At 34.6% G+C, this 13056-nt stretch overlaps 4 protein-coding genes across 4 annotated transcripts; all 4 read right to left on the reverse strand.

The window, feature by feature from the left end:
* Positions 1 to 1353: 1353 nt before the first annotated feature.
* LOC143893645 (uncharacterized) lies at positions 1354 to 3488 on the reverse strand. The gene is made up of 4 exons (XM_077399249.1): positions 3380 to 3488; positions 2911 to 3105; positions 2456 to 2632; positions 1354 to 2355 (listed from the first exon to the last, which is right to left on the reverse strand). Exons 1-4 carry the CDS (start codon positions 3422 to 3424, stop codon positions 2074 to 2076), a joined length of 699 nt encoding a protein of 232 aa, XP_077255375.1. The 5' UTR covers positions 3425 to 3488; the 3' UTR covers positions 1354 to 2073.
* A 665-nt stretch (positions 3489 to 4153) lies between these two features.
* On the reverse strand, positions 4154 to 7282 carry LOC143893644 (uncharacterized). Its single transcript, XM_077399248.1, has 4 exons — positions 7164 to 7282; positions 6341 to 6535; positions 5831 to 6004; positions 4154 to 5734 (listed from the first exon to the last, which is right to left on the reverse strand). Exons 1-4 carry the CDS (start codon positions 7206 to 7208, stop codon positions 5435 to 5437), a joined length of 714 nt encoding a protein of 237 aa, XP_077255374.1. The 5' UTR covers positions 7209 to 7282; the 3' UTR covers positions 4154 to 5434.
* Positions 7283 to 7530: 248 nt separating this feature from the next.
* On the reverse strand, positions 7531 to 9680 carry LOC143893643 (uncharacterized). Its single transcript, XM_077399247.1, has 4 exons — positions 9523 to 9680; positions 8986 to 9195; positions 8230 to 8403; positions 7531 to 8125 (listed from the first exon to the last, which is right to left on the reverse strand). The coding sequence occupies exons 1-4, from the start codon at positions 9568 to 9570 to the stop codon at positions 7811 to 7813; spliced, it is 747 nt and encodes a 248-aa protein (XP_077255373.1). The 5' UTR covers positions 9571 to 9680; the 3' UTR covers positions 7531 to 7810.
* A 522-nt stretch (positions 9681 to 10202) lies between these two features.
* Positions 10203 to 12523, reverse strand: LOC143893641 (uncharacterized). The gene is made up of 4 exons (XM_077399246.1): positions 12341 to 12523; positions 11779 to 11985; positions 10912 to 11094; positions 10203 to 10802 (listed from the first exon to the last, which is right to left on the reverse strand). The coding sequence occupies exons 1-4, from the start codon at positions 12383 to 12385 to the stop codon at positions 10485 to 10487; spliced, it is 753 nt and encodes a 250-aa protein (XP_077255372.1). The 5' UTR covers positions 12386 to 12523; the 3' UTR covers positions 10203 to 10484.
* Between the last annotated feature and the right edge of the window lie 533 nt (positions 12524 to 13056).

Raw genomic sequence — 13056 nt, forward strand, 5'->3', positions numbered from 1 at the left:
TCGGTAGGTAATTGAGATATGGATGAGTTGGCGGAATAATTAAGGATAATATATTATTTGTCTTTTTCCATCATCAAGGCTAAGCGAGTAAACGCGAACAAACGCGAGCGAACAACTAGTTTTGCATTTGCAGTTAATTAAGTTGTTTATACAATGTATTATTGAATAAGTAAATTGTTCATTCGTGTTTCTTTATACTTGCTTGTTTCATTATATATATTACATCAATGTATACATATATTATGTTACGTAGGCGTAGATCCGGCTTTTATAAAGATAAATCATAAATCATGCTGGATTCGACTTTCGCGAGCGTAAAAAGATTTATTTAATTTTTTTTATTAAGGGGCTTCCCTAGTGCGACAGGGCCTAAAATGAATGATTTTTAAAAGGAAAACGACAAACCCACGTGACGAACAACTTTTCCCACATATTTTACTATAATTTCAAGAGTGCATAATACAAATTTTTTCAAAATTTTATATCCGTTATGTTATTATTAAAGCCCGTGCCAGCCATTTTTTTGAAGCGCCGCGAAGAAACGGTGACCACGCGTGCAGCCGCGTTGTAGTTATCTGAAACAAAAAAGCAAAAGGACTCTTAATCTACTTGAGTGTGGCTATCGTCTGAAGCAGAATCATGAAAAAATATTGAAAATTTTAAAAATTATAGCGCGTATTATTATTTTCGTCTTTTTTAGCAGACGTTTTTTAGCAGACGTTTTTTCGCGGCGCGGGCGCTCCAAAAAAATTAACAGATATAAAATTTTGAAAAAATGTGTATGCACTCTTGAAATATAGTAAAATATGTGGGAAAAGTTATTTATCACCTGGCTTTGTCGTTTTCCTTTTAAAAATCATTCATTTTAGGGCCCTCTGTCACACTAGGGAAGCCCCTTAATAAAAATGTATATAGATATGATACAAATACAACTGAAAGTACGTCCTTATTCAAGATATATCAGATATAATTTATTCAAGAATAAATCGCGAATGTTTCTTAAAATGGAGCGAAAATGGAATTGGCGACGAAAAAAGCATGACGTAAAATCAAGTCGGCGCGGCGGACTGCGCAGTGCCTCGTATATATCTTTCGTGAAACATTAGTATGTAATAACTAATATATTAATTATATCTATAAAAAAATTTTGGAAATAAATTAAATGTTGAATACATTTACATCTGACAGCCGAATAGAATTACACGCAAAATCATCGTAACCACTTTAATTGAATGTACGCGCAATGCGATCGAACGATCAAAATCTTATCTTAAATATATGTATACATATAGATATGTACAGTTAAGAGATGTCTGTATTGATATGAAGAAGAAAAATATAATCGTAAATCTCTTAAGAGATCCTCATAAATACTTTATTGAATGTAAACTAGATGCTATATATTTATATGCATCGTACATGTATGATATCTGAGAGAAAGAGAGATAAACTTATCTCTCGCGTTAAACTATTTCATTCGTTCCACTTGAAAATGTCATTGTCATTGTCAATGTCAATCAGATTAGATTTATTTCGCCTGATATACTTATGCGATATATCTTAATAGAATATCCAATAATTAAAGCCGCTTGTTGATTGTGATCGATATTCATGATGAAACAGAAATTGATACGAGTTCGATATCAAATCGAACATATCGTAGTAACTTATAATAGGTATATATCGTTGTATCGTACGTTACGAATCAACCGTCACAATTGATTGTGAAACACAATTCAGGATTTTGCAAGATTCGCATGCCAAAATTATTTTAAATGATTTTAACAAGTAGACGACTCAAATTAGGAGCGACGACTTTTATAAGTTCGTTTATTGGCTCGCACCGATCTCACGAATTTACGAATTTTTACGAATATTGACGAACCAGATATTCGATAAACGGGTAGAGATAAGATGAAAGTAATCGTGAAACTGTCTTTTTTTAACCAGCGGTATCTCGGGCATAATCGGCATAACCGGCATAACGATGTATTAACGATTCCTCTCGAAAGCAATTTTTTTAAAAGAGTCAGTCACGCGGTCAATACGGTCATTCGGCTCAACGCACTTAGTTTACAAAGCCTTAAGGCATTTGGTAGCGGCCAATCTGACCTCCGTGATCTGCGAGATCGCGGTCGAATAAACATTATACAGGCAATTATATCCCTGCAAAAATATATTATTAGACGCTGACTCGGCGATGAGTTTGGCGGAATTTGCTTTGTTCTGCAAGTCTCTCACGGCGATATTGGCTGTCGACAGCTTGAGGGCGACGCATCTCTGCATTTGGAAAATGTCATTGCTGAAGCAGTTTGGGAAGATGCTGTCCAATTCCATTATCAGCGTACGTCCGGTCTGTGAGAAAAGTGACGTAAATAGAACTCTTGCCGTATACCTTTTTTTAATTAACACTCAGCGAAGAGCCAAGTGTGCGATAATTATCGTAAAAATCTACCGTGATAAGGTTGTTGATAAAATCAAGCTCGCTCTTGATGGAGCTCTCAGCGGTGTCGACGCATTGTCGTTGAGCATCGTTTGACGCTAGGTCCCAAATGTTTTTCAAACTATTAGAAGCGGTATCGTAGCATGGCTGCGCATTCTTGCCCTCTGCCTTCGCGGCTTCCACTTCTTTCTAACGATTAAATATACCAACCAATAATGTATTATTCCATAAGACGTACATAACGTTAATTGTGTTGTGTTATATTAAACGTGGCACACACTCACACACACACACACACACTATTGTTTATTATACATACATATATCGTGTTGTTCGAATAAATATTGAAGACTTGAATGAAAACTAATAAAAACAAATTCGAAAAAGCTGATTTGAAAACTTACTCGACACGTTTCATAAACATTAATTATTGTACCTCGATTATCATACGCAAATTTATTACTTACACGTATCGCATCAATCGTCGGATTGCTGTAATCGTTGAGTCTTTGCCTTTGTCCTATCCAAATATTTTTGATTTTGAAAATTGTGTCATGCGCGATGTTACTTTGAAGACGCTCGAGCTGTTCTATAATATCCTGCACTTGTTTTTTCGATCTTTGCACACCAGTCCTAAGTGGATCCAAAGGATTAGCATTGACCTAAAATAAAGTTTTTTTTTCTTTAATGAACTTGAGTATTTTCAAGAAATTCATAATTCATACAATACTCGTTTGACGTCACAGCTATAAGTTGATAAGAGTGTTGTATAGAACTTGGCAAAATGAATTTTGGAGAAAGACCAATTCTTTTAATTCGATGATTCATGATTTTTTAAATTAAATCTTGAAACTTTGAACGAACATTCTTCGAAAAACATCAAAAGTATTGTATTTGACATTTTAGAGAGATTAGATTATTCTTGAAATAACTTACAGTACAAAAGGCAACTAAAAGACACACCGTCGTAGCGATCCTCATGTTTATCGGTATCACTCGGGAGTTGCTCGAATTGATACTCAAAGCCCACTGACTGACTGACTGACTGCAACAGTTAATTGCACTCTCTTATATATACATATACTGTAGATAAATAATAACCTACGGCGTTAGCGTGTATCAGCTTGAATAAATAAAAAAGGAAAATCCGATGAAGCGAAAATTTTACGACATCTACCCGTATACGTGCAATCTCGTGTGGATTCCTTTAGCGTGAAATCCCAATAATTCCGGAACAAATAGAACATATTTAATTATGATAGTGTTCCAAGAGTTCAGTCGTTAATCATTTTCGCTAAGAACATCTGTTTTTATTCCTTATCTCGTAATATGCACTGTACTCTCCCACGGGTACATAGCACGTATCGTTCAGAAACGTTTTCAAAATGTCTTACAACCGTTCGTGTAACGTTACATACGTTCAAATAATATGAAAGCAAACGTGCTGGATTTCTTTGTATATAGGCTGTTATTCTTTATATATACTTTTTGCATAAGGTATTATGCATTGAATCTATATTTCAGAATCTTACGCAACGCAATTTTTAATATTTTAAACTTTTATGCGATACGTAAGATATCCATTTTGAGAAATCATATCGAGAAATAGGTCATTGTGCGTCTTATCGTAAATCAGAATTTTGAAATGTGTAAACAATACGTTTAAAAGAAATATTACAATATTTCGGCACGAAATATTAATTTGAATGCAAGTATTACTTTAGGTATTTATTATTGGATTTACTTACTTTATATTATCTCTGGTAACAATTAGAGTTGTAAGGAATTCTCTACGCTTATGTGATCATGGTGCTCTATGGTATAATACTAGAAAATGCCTATGTACAAACTTAATTAAATATCTATTTTTAGTTAATTTATTTCCTCGATGAGGGCGCAAAATAAATCAGCAAAAATGAAAAGATTTTTCGGTATGAGATCACGATTGAAGGATAAGAACCGATAAAAATCAAAATGCGATTATTAGTGCGCAAAAGGTACATAAATTAATAATGATTATCTTAATTACGATCGTAGAGATAATAGACGCAAAAACAGTTTTTATGTATGATCATAATCGAAATAATCAATAGCGATATAAAAACTTTCGCATCAATAATTACGTCTGACTTTTATTGACTCTTATCCTTCTATCGAGATTTTATATGTAAAAACTCTTTAATTTTATCTCACTTATTTTTATTCGAAACGAGATCCACAAGAAGTTCGCGAAACATGGATAATTTATAATTTCTAGATTAAACAGATTCAAATATACTTTATGATATACCATTACGACATGTCGCGATCACTTCGTCTGAGCTCTAACAATAAGACAGATGTCAAGAAGTGTAGACAGATGTTTCAGACTGCACAAACGTATCTTTTCGCAGAAAATTTGTCAGTAATTTTATCTCCGGCTAAAGCAATAATATACCTTTGTGTCGTCGATAATATCATTAACGATAATGTTATAAATAGTATATGTCGCGTTTCGATAAAAAATGTGAAACATACCAGCATATTACATATACGCAAACAATTATCTATTTTAACAGGATATTATATTTCATGGAAAAGATAACGTAGAGGTTAAGCTTTATTTGTGACAAAACAGAAGTAAATTGTAACGATATTAAGTGAATTTCCGCCGAAAATCGGTTTTGCGAAATGTATCTGTGACGAAGAGCATTCGCGAGTGAATTTATGTATATCAACAAGTAATTGTTGCTTTGCAATTATTTTTATTTTATTCATACGGAAAAAGGGAAAATTCTCCTTTGAAGCAGATAATGAAATCTCAAAGTATGTGCCGCGCGTGAACTGCAGGACGTTCACGGCTAACATAGGCTTCAATTATGGAAAACGTGCGCATGGTGACTACGAAACTGTCATTTTCAAATCAACAATATCTTGACGATTTTCCTCGAGAGAATAACTTCAAACAGCAAACTAAATTATAATCGTTATAGGTAAAGATAAACGCTCCTTTTACACATGTTCGAGGCATCTGGTAGCAACCGATCTAGCCTCCGGGACTTTCGAACGTGCGGTCGTGTAAACATTGTTCAGGCAATTAGTAGCCTCCCGAACGACGTTATTGGATGCGGATTTAGCGGTAGATTTGACAGACCTTGCATTGGTCTTTAACTTTTTCACACTAGCCTTGCTTATCCCAAACTGATTCTTGACGCAACTGTACAATTTTCTGTCGCTAATTGTAAGTCTCGAATTGGTTTTGTAGCAGTTTGGAAAGATGTTATCCAGTTCTCCTATTAGCTCGCATCCAGTCTATAAAAAAAAATTCAACACGATAGTTTAATGATTAATCACTCGATAAAGAATAGTCGATATGTGATTACATATAGATAGATTGCAAAAATCTACCGTGATAAGATGATTGATAAAATGAAGGTTCTTTCTAATAGAACTTTGCGCGGATTCTTGGCATTGCAAGGCGTCGGTGGTTGCTATATTGATGATATTCTCAAAAGTATGAAGAGCATAATCGTAACATACTTGAGCATTCTTGCCTCTCGCTTTGGCGTCTTCCACCTCTTTCTAATGATAAAGAAATCAACAGTGATTAAGCTAATGCATTATGTTTCTATATTTATATCGTGTGTGTGTGTGTGTGTGTGTGTGTGTCACAAAAACCGAATTTTACCTGATAATTCGAGATAGCTTAGTGGAGTCACACATCTTTAAATAAATTTGAGCGCGCTTCTGACTTATGAAAAGCATTTAAAACGAATAATCTCTAATATTTTTAATACAAAATAGCACGAAGAAATTTATTTGATATACCTATATACATATATACGTAATATATATTTCTGAGGATCTGTCAAACTCGTGCAGCTTGATTACAAATTAATTACGAATAATTATACTTACACGTATCGTATCGAGTATTGGATCGGCGTAATTATTGTACTCTTTTATTTGTTTATACCGTTTTTCCTCGATCATCAGTTTTACGTCCTGGTCAACATTATCGCGAATACGTTCGACTCGTCGTACGGTTCTTTCCACGGTCCGTTTCCTAGTCCCTATTCGAATTCGATAAATATCCAAAAGTGTTGCATTGGCCTAAGGTCGAGAGTAAAAGTAGTGTTAACGAAAGCGTTATTTTGAACAAACGTATATTTTTTGTACCAGCGTTGCTAATAAATGTAGATTGATGGCAGTATTGTCGATAAAGTGATGAGAAATGATGAAAAGGGATCGAGCTTTACTCGTTTGAGGAAGAGTAAGATATTTGTGAGTTGAGATATTTATTTTATTTTTAATCTTTTTTACATTGTATTTCCTTTTTATAATGTATTTGTCTTTTTTAATGTTAAATCTTAAATTCAATGCAATTGTAATTCGCCTGCAGTACGAAATAATTAACTATAAGACGTATGAATCGGCCTGACTGCATGGCAATAATTTTTATCGTCGTGACGATTCGACCATTGATTTTGGCCCGATTAATCGTCGAGACGTTTATAATCTTTGATATAGGTATAAGCATCTCATTTTTAATGAGATTAATCGGGATCTTGACGATTAATCGGGCCAAAATCAATGGTCGAATCGTCACGACGATAAAAATTATTGCCAGTCAGGCCGATTCATACGTCTTAGTCATTAAATCTTAAACTTTAAACTAACTATGAGAACAAGATCGTATCTATCACATCAAATTATTTTTCAAAAGAGAAAAAAGACTTACGGTGCAAAATACAGCCAAAAAGCATAACGCTATGGCGCTTTTCATCCTTGCTCGTTCACTCGAGAATCACTCGAGAGTCGTACAAATTGACACCAGAAATACACTAACTGACGATCGATATTAATTTCATTCTTTTATACATTTGACGTCTCGATGGAACATGAGTTCTTAATGGAATACCATAATAATACATTTATTTTGATAAGCTATTAGAGATAGCATAGAGTATAATCCATTTTCATGATAAGATGCGACTTATCGTAAACAATGTTCAGAGCTTGCACGAAATACGCGATGAGTGACCGATGAGTCGCGATCGAGTAGGGAGTATAGGTAAGGAAACGTATATCGGCGAATAACTCTCCAATAATTTTTTAGTTATTTTTATTTCTCTCGAGTATATCAGATACATAAAAAATATCTTTTAAAACATATATCGTATAAAGCTCGAGATTTAGAGGAGCGTACGATTAACGAGCAAAGTTTTGCTTCGATACGCATAATCGTAACGACATATATCCTTGGCAAATTGATTGTTTTGATTTAACTCATTCTGATGAGGATGTATCGTTTTCTCTCGAGTATTAATTATTTCAAACGTAATCGACAAATCGTAATCGACAAATGCACCGTTAGCAACGCCTGTCTTAAGCGACCAAATCATATCTATTCTCTTTGTCCATGGCATCTCGAACACATCTGGAATTAGACATCATTGCGCCCTCACTTTCGAAGCGCGCTGACAAGTAAGACTTGTCCAGACATTTGGTGGCCTCTTGAACGACGTGGTTGGACACTGGTAATGCGCTGCTCTCGATGTGTTTGACGTCCTCCTCAAACTGCTTCACGTCGGTATTGACTTTCGCGAACTCAATGAGGATGCAGCTCTCCTCTTTCATAGTATCGTCGCTGTGGCAGTCCCTGATGAGATCATTCAATTCTTCTATCAGATTATTTCCAACCTGTGGAAGACACGACAATCGACGTGATTACTGATTACGATTCACGTTAATTACATTCAGATCTCGGAGCAAAGACATTCGAGTAAGTTAATGAGAACGCATACCGATATGAAACTCTCGAGAAACCCGAGGCTATTCTCAATGGATTTCTCAGCATTTTCTTGACATTCTGTAGCAGCTTTGTTTGCTACGTCGGTATGCTCGATTATGGCCTGACGATTAGTATCGTAGCAGTCTTGCGCGTCTACGCCTCTTAACTTGGCGTTATTTACTTCCCTCTATAAAATACAAAATTAATGACTGATGAGTAACGATTATATTTGACAGATTATTTGATTTGCAAATTTTTTGACAAACTTGACTCGGGTCTGGATTATAAAAACGCAAATTATCGTAATAGATTTAGAAAAGATTTAAGAATCGTATATAAGATTTAAGAATTCTTCTATTTAAGATTAAAATATTCTTCTTTCAATACTAAATATGATTGGCCCTATTTCGATCCTAATAGTATTGTATCAAGAAATCTTTTCTGTGGGTGTATTGTTACACGCCGATTATCCAAATTTTCATGCACGAATTGATATTGATTAGCACTTTATTTTTAATATAAAAAAAAATGTGAAATGCACCAAACGTTAACAAGTGCGTTCTGCACAAGACACAATAAAAATCATTCCTTAATCATATAATTACATAATAATACAGTATAATTACACAATACAGTACAGAATAATAACCTATAGTTTAGTTAGGTAACGAATAAATAAGTTTAGATTACGAATTAAATAGACAAAATATAAACGCAGTGTATATACGTATCAATTATATAAATTAAATCGGTTCGAATTAATACTCACGCGCATCGATTCGAGCAACAGATCGACGTAATCTCTGTGACTATCCATTTGTTCCCAGAATCTTTTAATCACCGTCACGACGGTGTCCTCCTTAATATCAGCATGGACACGCTCGATTCGCTGTAAAGTACTCTCCACGTTCCGTATTGCGCTTCTTACTTCTAACCTTGGTCTTTCCAAATTATCTCTTAGTGGAATGGGAGCATAGACCTAAGTGCGAAAAATAAATGCCGTATATTAACGCGAAAGCGTTATTTCGAGCAATCGTATCACGTCTTGCAACTCTCGCCGATTTGAATCAACATTTAAGTTTAGTCGGTGAGAGTATTGTACAAAACGATAAAAGAGAAGGAAAATTTAAATCGCGCTAAAAAAAAGAAAGCGATTCCGAACATTCCCAACTTCAGAAAACATTCGTTTAAAAAATGATATTATATATATGTTAAACGTTTATTTTTATTATACAAACTTCCATCTTGGCTATCTTTTGACCGTTTTGACGATCTTTTCTAGCAAAGAAAAGATACTTGAACTTACGGTACAAAGTACAGCCGAAAGGCACAACGCTATGGCGATCAGTCGCATGCTTGCTTATTGGTGTCACCTGGGAGTGGCTCTGTTAACAAGAGAATTCGACTAACTGATAAGTATTACATTAATTACGCCTTTTTATATACAAGGTATGATAAAAAAAAAAACATTTTAACAAGCTTCGAGAGGTGGTAGGAAAGGAGGGGAGAACAATTAAGATAAGCATCCTATGCTTAATCCTACTTAATAATCAATGTCTAAAAATGTTCGATCTCAAAGATACCAAGTCAATATCGCTATAATAAATAGTAGTCCTGTTTGAACTTTGAAAAGTCTAATTATTGAGTTTATTTGATCATAATGAAAGATTGCGGAATATTTCGTCTTGAATTCTGTAACCAACATCTTAAAAAATTACCGAGTCCGCGGCGTGCAATGGTGCTATTTAATCTCTATCACTTCTAGGTAATCGTACAATAGATTAGATTCGTTAGATTTAGATAATTTACATCTTACATTATATAAGTTTTGTGAAAGAGATAACGCGTGTTAAAATTCATTTGTATGTGACGTTACGAGGATAAGACGCGGCTTATCGCATCTAATTTTGCGACTTTACGCGAAACGTACGCGCGACGAAGGTCAATGGCAACCGACAAGCGTATAAGAATAGCATGGACAAATAATTCTCGTTTTGCAGATATTTTTATTTCTCTTTCACACATTACATTACATACGGAATTACTCTTTTGAAAAATAGTATGAAACTCCGACCTTTTGGGACATGCACTACGAACTATGCTTTATATAATTTTATTCGGTACAGAGTGTCGCGTAATATCGTGATACGCATGTTTTTCTTTTTCGAAATGACAATCTTGAGACGTCAATTCTGACTTCCTGATTTTCTCGAGAATTACACTTTCAACGAACAATAGTCGTGATCGGCAAATGCAGTGATCTTAAAGTTATGGGCTTGGTTTTTCTGTCGCGGTTGCCACCGCTCGCGCTGTTCCAATGCATAGAGTGAGTCCCATTTTGATCGAAGATCCCGTTGTATATGTGGCGGAATATGCCTGTTTTACGCAGTTGCTAGTCTGCGTGACGAAATTCTTGGACACGGGCGCAATAGTGCTCTCTGCGGTAGTTCTGTCCTGTTTCAAGGACTCCAGAGAGGATTCTGTTTTCGCCAATTCGCCGTTGATACAGCTCTCCATCCTGTATCTGTCAGTATTGTGACACTCCAGGAAGACATTGTCCAAATCCGTCAACAATGTTTCTCCAGTCTGTAGAGAGGGGAAATTAATGCGATTAGAATTTCAGTACTAATACTGTTAATAACTAATTACAATGAATCGATTGCAATATATCGATGTAACTATCGTGAAAACATACCGAGACGAGATTGTCGACAAAACTGAGAGACTTATGGATGGAGTGGCGAGCGTCGTCTACGCATTTTATAGCATCGTCATACGCCACTTCCTCACTCTTCTTGATACCATCGACGGCCTTGTCGTAGCACGAGTCCAATGATCTCGTGTCTTTGCCCGCCGCCTTAGCGTCGTTTATTTCATTCTAAAGATAAATAATTCTTCAATATAACATTATAACAAATTAACTAATGCATTTTACGTGTCTCTGTTATATCTATATTTTATCAACCATCAAAATCATCGAACTATTATCGTGCATTATCACGGAATTTTACGTGTATCTTTGATCTTTTATACATTCAGGTATATATGTATAATCGTTTAGATTTAGATTCACATAGGTTTTTCGACAAACTTGAGCTTGATTCTGACTTGAAGAAAAGACGTTTAAAATAAATACTTGTACATATAATTTTTATTTAGAGTAACATTTTATGATCCGATGCTTTAATATAATTTTGAGACGATATTATTACTCGATTATTCGACAATTTTCGTGTACAGGTGTCACAATATTATAACTATATATATTCGATTATTATAAGTATACATTATACGTATATTCCATTACTATGAAAATATTGCTCGGCTATCTAATGCACTAACATGGAACAGGTTTATAGCCGTATATAATTAAAGGATATAATTTGAGATTAAGAATTCAGATCGCAGCGATCTCATATATATATATATATATATATACGAGTTATTGTTTCGAAGATCGAGATATATTCCTGACAATTTGTTAGATTCGTCAATAATCACGAGATAAAAGTGAAAAAAATTACAGCATCTTGGTCGCAGATCGTTTCTAATTATTACTTACACGTATTCCAGAAATTAATATAGTTTTATATGTTCTGTGGTTGTCTTGTTCTTCATTCCATTTTTCCGAGACTTGTCGAAGGGTATCATCCTCGGCATGGATACGGAGCAGTTCTAGATCACGTATAGTAGTCTGTACATTCCATTTCGTGTTCCTTACTCGAATCCTCAGATTTTCCAAACTGGACGACGTCGGAACGGCTTCGATCTAAAATCGAAGGGGGGGGAGGGGAAGGGACAAAATTAACGAGCGCATCATTTCGATTGCAACTACACGTTCGTACGAGTTTTATCAATTTCAATTAGTGTTTAATTATAATATTTGGGTTAATATCGCCGGTAAAGATATTATACAAAAAGATAAAATGGAATTTTAATACTTTGAGGAGAACAATACAAACATTTTTTCCTTTGCAATCATGGTCGTCTTATTTATCGTTGAGTAATGATCAATTTTATTAAATCTTACCAACTATGCTTTAAAAATCTAAGATTTTGTACAAATAAAATCCAAACTGTTGCATCTATTAATTTAACTAATTTTTTTCCAATAAGAAACTTACGGTACAAAGTGCAGCCAAAAAGGATAATGCGATGGTGATCTTCATGATTGCTTATCGATATTACCAGGATGTCGCTCGAATTCACACCAAAAATCGGCTAACTGACAAGTGGTATTAATTGCTCCGTTTTATATATACAATGTCTTGGTAAGAATATACCAATGATTATATATTACGATAACGATCGTAGAGATAACGATTACAGAATCTGTCTAAATATTTTTTCAGCTACACTCTCCCTCTTACCGTGGCCCTTAATCTTTTTCGTGATTTTATATCAAAGTCGAGAGCCACTTAATTTTGTCTAACTTATTTTCATTCTAAGCGAGCCGCGAGAATTTCGCAAGCCACCGATTAACTCATATTTTTTTAGATTAAACAAGTAGTTATTTTTGCTGTTATAACAACGATCTCCTGGAGACTCTAAGCAGATGTCAAAAAATACGAACAAGTGTTTCTTTGACAAATGACTGTTTAAACATTTCTTTTTCTCAGAAAATTTATTATGTAACATCGACATGTGTTTGCGACAAGAAATTTTCCTCGTTAAAAGAGAAAGATTCCGTTAGCAAAAATTATTATTATGTCCCATACGGATCACTATATCCGTATAGGTTTTTTTTTTACGAACAATTGACGAAGGTTTTTAAAATCCCCATGTTTTAACAAACTGCCTGCAATATCATATGAAATTGTTCGTTTAGATAAATGTGAAT

This window comes from Temnothorax americanus, unplaced genomic scaffold (genome assembly GCF_048541705.1).
Source record: "Temnothorax americanus isolate GAGA-0224 unplaced genomic scaffold, ASM4854170v1 Scaffold124, whole genome shotgun sequence".
In the NCBI taxonomy this organism is placed as follows: domain Eukaryota; kingdom Metazoa; phylum Arthropoda; class Insecta; order Hymenoptera; family Formicidae; genus Temnothorax; species Temnothorax americanus.

What these genes read in the sequence shown, in the direction of transcription:
- LOC143893644 (XM_077399248.1), bottom strand. Translation starts at nt 7,208, where the DNA reads ATGAAAAGCGCCATAGCGTTATGCTTTTTGGCTGTATTTTGCACC. An exon ending in CAATACTCGATACGATACGT is followed by an intron (nt 6,005 to 6,340) that starts GTAAGTATAATT and finishes CTTTATCATTAG; the next exon opens with AAAGAGGTGGAAGACGCCAA. An exon ending in TTATCAATCATCTTATCACG is followed by an intron (nt 5,735 to 5,830) that starts GTAGATTTTTGC and finishes TTTTTTTTATAG; the next exon opens with ACTGGATGCGAGCTAATAGG.
- LOC143893645 (XM_077399249.1), bottom strand. Translation starts at nt 3,424, where the DNA reads ATGAGGATCGCTACGACGGTGTGTCTTTTAGTTGCCTTTTGTACT. An exon ending in CGACGATTGATGCGATACGT is followed by an intron (nt 2,633 to 2,910) that starts GTAAGTAATAAA and finishes TTTAATCGTTAG; the next exon opens with AAAGAAGTGGAAGCCGCGAA. An exon ending in TTATCAACAACCTTATCACG is followed by an intron (nt 2,356 to 2,455) that starts GTAGATTTTTAC and finishes CTTTTCTCACAG; the next exon opens with ACCGGACGTACGCTGATAAT.
- LOC143893641 (XM_077399246.1), bottom strand. Translation starts at nt 12,385, where the DNA reads ATGAAGATCACCATCGCATTATCCTTTTTGGCTGCACTTTGTACC. An exon ending in TTTTGGCTGCACTTTGTACC is followed by an intron (nt 11,986 to 12,340) that starts GTAAGTTTCTTA and finishes CTTCGATTTTAG; the next exon opens with ATCGAAGCCGTTCCGACGTC. An exon ending in TTGTCGACAATCTCGTCTCG is followed by an intron (nt 10,803 to 10,911) that starts GTATGTTTTCAC and finishes CCCTCTCTACAG; the next exon opens with ACTGGAGAAACATTGTTGAC.
- LOC143893643 (XM_077399247.1), bottom strand. Translation starts at nt 9,570, where the DNA reads ATGCGACTGATCGCCATAGCGTTGTGCCTTTCGGCTGTACTTTGTACC. An exon ending in TTTCGGCTGTACTTTGTACC is followed by an intron (nt 9,196 to 9,522) that starts GTAAGTTCAAGT and finishes TTTCGCACTTAG; the next exon opens with GTCTATGCTCCCATTCCACT. An exon ending in TGTTGCTCGAATCGATGCGC is followed by an intron (nt 8,404 to 8,985) that starts GTGAGTATTAAT and finishes TGTATTTTATAG; the next exon opens with AGGGAAGTAAATAACGCCAA.